The sequence below is a fragment of the Mesoplodon bidens genome, assembly GCF_964165515.1.
Source record: "Mesoplodon bidens genome assembly, chromosome: 5".
Classification (NCBI taxonomy): Eukaryota; Metazoa; Chordata; class Mammalia; order Artiodactyla; family Ziphiidae; genus Mesoplodon; species Mesoplodon bidens.
Window position 1 is genome coordinate 140,613,450 of NC_138161.1, and position 4,453 is coordinate 140,617,902.

Consider the following 4,453-nt stretch of genomic DNA (forward strand, 5'->3'; position numbering starts at 1 on the left):
GGCGAGGGCGAGGGAGAGGGAGAGGGAGAGGGAGAGGGCGAGGGAGAGGGAGAGGGAGAGGGAGAGGGAGAGGGCGAGGGAGAGGGCGAGGGAGAGGGAGAGGGCGAGGGAGAGGGCGCCAGCCTGGGTGGCCAGAAAAAAGCAGAGGAGAGAGCAGCCCCCCACCCCCCAGCTGTATGTTCCCCTGCCAAGGCCCTGGGGGAGGATGGACAGTGAGGTCCATCTGCAGCAGCCCCAAACCCAACTCACACCACTCCCACCCATAGCCTGGGCACCTAATGGGGGTAAGGAAGCAGAACCCACCTTCGCTCTTGCTCAGGAAGCAACCACAGAAGTTTTGAAGAAAGAGCTGATTACCCCGGTGTATGTTGGAAGCAGTGAAAGAAAACAATCAAGCCGCTTGGGACCTTTTCAATGGCGGGTGGAGAAAGGTATTTAGTGAGGTGAGTTTAGGAGAGCCCTGCTGAGCTCTCTGGAGTCATCTTCAAGATGCTGAATTCCAAAGAGCCTGACCACCCTGTCCTCCTTTCGTTTAATCTCAGAATGCAGATCAGGGGCCTGAGTGGGAAGAGGCCGCACATGAGGGTGGCCTGTGGATGCTGGGGGAAAGGCCCATAGGCCACCAGTGGCTCTTCAGGCTTCCTCAGAGACTGGGCAGCTTGAGAGGAAGAGGTCGTGACAGGCACTGGGCCAGCCACTCCAGACATGCCAACCACTATACACACCCGCATGACATCCATTCAGTTCACCTTCCTCCACAAAGTATCCTGGCCCCGTCGGCGACAAGGGGTTTGGGGCATGAAGACTCAAAACACCGGCCATCTCTCTCACACTTTAGGATTGCAGACTTTTTGTTAAGGCTGAGTTAACTGTTAAAAGACACACCTGACTATTTTGCCAGCACTGATTTCCCCTGAGACAACCTCCCTGCATGCAACTAGGTCCCAATCAGACTTCTGCTGAAAGTAGGTGAGAATTCACCCCTCCGTCCTGGAGAAAGATCGAACAAATGTCTTGTCAGGAGAGAGATTTGAACAAGTACCTCCCTTACAGCCTGTTTTTCTTCCTAGGCTGTGATAGGTTATATACACCGGCAGCGAGAGAGGCAGGAAGAATTGAGAAAGAAAGAAAAGGGGAAATGGGGAAGGGAAGGAAAGAATAAATAAAGGAGAGAGAGGAGGAGAGAGAAAAGAGGAAAAAGAAAGAAGATGCAATATTCATGAGCCACATTTACTCTGATACATGATACACATATACCATTACGTATCTATAAGTATAAATGTGTTTTACCCCATAAATATAAATATCACACCTTGTATATGTGCATACCTGTGTTTCTGCACCAGCACACGCACACCCGGACAGCTGGTATCTCACGTGTCACAAGGACAGACCCTCCCCATGACTTCTATTTGTGATGCGGTGCACATACGTATACAGTCCCCCAAAGCCCCACGGCAACATCTGCTGCTGTGTCGGCGCAGGAGCAGAGTGGGGTCTACTTGGTTAAAGGGAGTCTCTGTGTGTGAAAGCACACATCCAACCCGTAGGATTACGACACGGTTACTGAGTAGGGGTCTGGTCCCTAGGTCCAGGAGCGGCGCAAGGAAGGGTGCAGGGGCTTCAGGCGGAGCCCCCGGGCCCCTCTTCCCAGCGATCTTCTTCCCCGGCTCCGTCCCGGCCCAGTCACTCTGAGAGCGCAAGGGACAGGCCAGGCCGAGGTTTCTTCGTTCAGTGACACGCGTTTCTGGGCTGAATTTCCCAAAGCCAACGCGCAGCTCTCTGCACCCCACCCTCGTCCGGCCCCCTCGCCGTCCCGCCCCTCCCCCGGACCGGAGCTAGAAGTTCAGCCCCCAGCCAGCAGCGAAGGGCAGAGCAAAGGAGTCGTTTTCTTTCACCTGGAAGCTGCGAGGAGGCTTCGCGCGCCTCTCCCCGCTAGGGCCCGAGCTCCCAGGGCACGGGCCAACTGCGGACGGACCCCGCCGAGGCCCTCGGCATCTCCCGGCCCAGTCCGCAGAGCGAGCACCGGCAGATTCAAGGGCTTGTGAGAGCGTGAGCGCGGCTGTCCGCCGGGCCCCCTAAGCTCGTTGGGAGGGGGCAGGCCGGTCCGGGCTGTGCGGGGCGTTTACAAAAAGTGACTTGGAGATGAACTCTCCCATGCGCGACTGGCCGCCCCGCTATAGGGGCGAAGGCGCCTGACGCAAGCGGAACTCGGCGGAGCCCATACGAATCAGAACAGAGCGAGGCTCCTGGCGCACTAGGGACTCCAGGAGGCAGCTCCGCCAGAGACGCGGGTCTTGCCTCGGGAAACCGGAGGGTGGGGGGAGGGGAAGAGCGCAGAAAAGAAAACCCACCGAGGCGGGGACTGGCCTGGGCGGGGAGGGGCGGCGGAGCCGGAGCCCCTCTCTGTTGGGCGGACTGCCCATGGCCAGAGGCTGAGTTCCACTCCCGCCGACCTCTCCCTAGGGGAAGGGAAAGAAGAGAGAGGCGCGAGAGGCCGCCAGCGAGAGCGCGGGCGGCATCCGCAGTCTCCAGAAGTTTGAGACTCGGCCGTGAGCGGACTTGTGCGCCGGGACTCTTTGCCGCGCCAGCGCCAGCGGAAAAGAGCAGGGACTACCCGGCCGTGGCGCGCCGGCTTTGTCATGATGGCTAGCTATCCCGAGCCCGAGGACGCCGCGGGGGCCCTGCTGGCCCCGGAGACCGGCCGCGCGGCCAAGGAGCCCGAGGCGCCGCCGCCGCCGCCGAGCCCGGGCAAGGGTGGCGGCGGCGGCGCCGGGACAGCCCCGGAGAAACCGGACCCGGCGCAGAAGCCCCCATACTCGTACGTGGCGCTCATCGCCATGGCGATCCGTGAGAGCGCCGAGAAGAGGCTCACGCTGTCCGGCATCTACCAGTACATTATCGCCAAGTTCCCGTTCTACGAGAAGAACAAGAAGGGCTGGCAGAATAGCATCCGCCACAACCTCAGCCTCAACGAGTGCTTCATCAAGGTGCCGCGCGAGGGCGGCGGCGAGCGCAAGGGCAACTACTGGACGCTGGACCCGGCCTGCGAGGACATGTTCGAGAAGGGCAACTACCGGCGCCGCCGCCGCATGAAACGACCCTTCAGGCCGCCGCCCGCGCACTTCCAGCCGGGCAAGGGGCTCTTTGGGGCCGGAGGTGCCGCGGGTGGCTGCGGCGTGGCAGGCGCGGGGACCGACGGCTACGGCTACCTGGCGCCCCCCAAGTACCTGCAGTCCGGCTTCCTCAACAACTCGTGGCCGCTACCGCAGCCGCCCTCGCCCATGCCCTACGCCTCGTGCCAGATGGCGGCGGCCGCTGCGGCGGCGGCTGCAGCAGCGGCGGCCGCAGGCCCGGGCAGCCCAGGCGCGGCCGCTGTGGTCAAGGGGCTGGCGGGCCCGGCTGCCTCGTACGGGCCGTACTCACGCGTGCAGAGCATGGCGCTGCCTCCCGGCGTAGTGAACTCGTACAACGGCCTGGGAGGCCCGCCCGCCGCGCCCCCGCCGCCGCCGCCTCACCCCCACTCACACCCGCACGCACACCATCTGCACGCGGCTGCCGCACCCCCGCCGGCCCCGCCGCACCACGGGGCCGCCGCACCGCCCCCCGGCCAGCTCAGCCCCGCCAGCCCGGCTACTGCCGCGCCCCCGGCGCCCGCGCCCACCAACGCACCCGGCCTGCAGTTCGCTTGCGCCCGGCAGCCCGAGCTCGCCATGATGCATTGCTCTTACTGGGACCACGACAGCAAGACCGGCGCGCTGCACTCGCGCCTCGATCTCTGAAAGGCCAGGGCCCGCCGGCTGCGAGGATGCAGGAACACGCGACGCCGGCCTTGGACGCAGCCACCGCCGCCAGCCAGACCGCGCGCCCGCTGGGGCCGCCCCCTGAGCCAGCGCCCACGGCCCCTCTGCGCCTCCGCGCTCCCCTCGGCTCCCCTCGGCTCCCCTCGCTCCTCTTTGTCTCCGCTTCTCCTCCTGTGCTCGCCTCCCTGCCCTCTATGCCCTTTCGCTCCTCCGGCCTACAGGCCGCCTCTCCACGCGTTTTCTACAGGCCTAGTCTTCTCCGGGCGCCCCAGCGTCCAGGCTGGACACCGTTTGCCAAAATTCACGGCGGAGAGGAAGTGCCCGGGGCCGAGGTGCAGCCGGGCGTCGGCGGCGCAGACCTCCTGGCCTTCTCTCACAGGTCGGTGCGCTCGCGCTTGGCTCTCTCCGTCCGGCTGCCGCGCCATCCTTGGCTAGAAGCGCCGGCCTGGGCGGGCAACGAGACCCGTGCCGACCGAGAAAGGGACGAAAGTGTATTTGCTCCGCGTACCCTCTTGGAGCTGTTCAGAAGCCCCTTGCTGGGGCCCACTGGGCCGGGCGGAGGCTGGGCCGGAGCAGGGAGCCGGGGCCGCCTCGCTCGGCCGCCTGCGCCCGGGTTTACACCTCATCGGGGCTCGGAGAGGGGCTGCGTT

At 64.2% G+C, this 4,453-nt stretch overlaps 1 protein-coding gene across 1 annotated transcript; it reads left to right on the forward strand.

The window, feature by feature from the left end:
* Positions 1 to 2,642: 2,642 nt before the first annotated feature.
* On the forward strand, positions 2,643 to 3,981 carry FOXL2 (forkhead box L2; the record flags this gene model as incomplete). Its single annotated transcript, XM_081234834.1, has 1 exon — positions 2,643 to 3,981. The coding sequence occupies one exon, from the start codon at positions 2,643 to 2,645 to the stop codon at positions 3,780 to 3,782; it is 1,140 nt and encodes a 379-aa protein (XP_081090960.1). The 3' UTR covers positions 3,783 to 3,981.
* Positions 3,982 to 4,453: the final 472 nt, after the last annotated feature.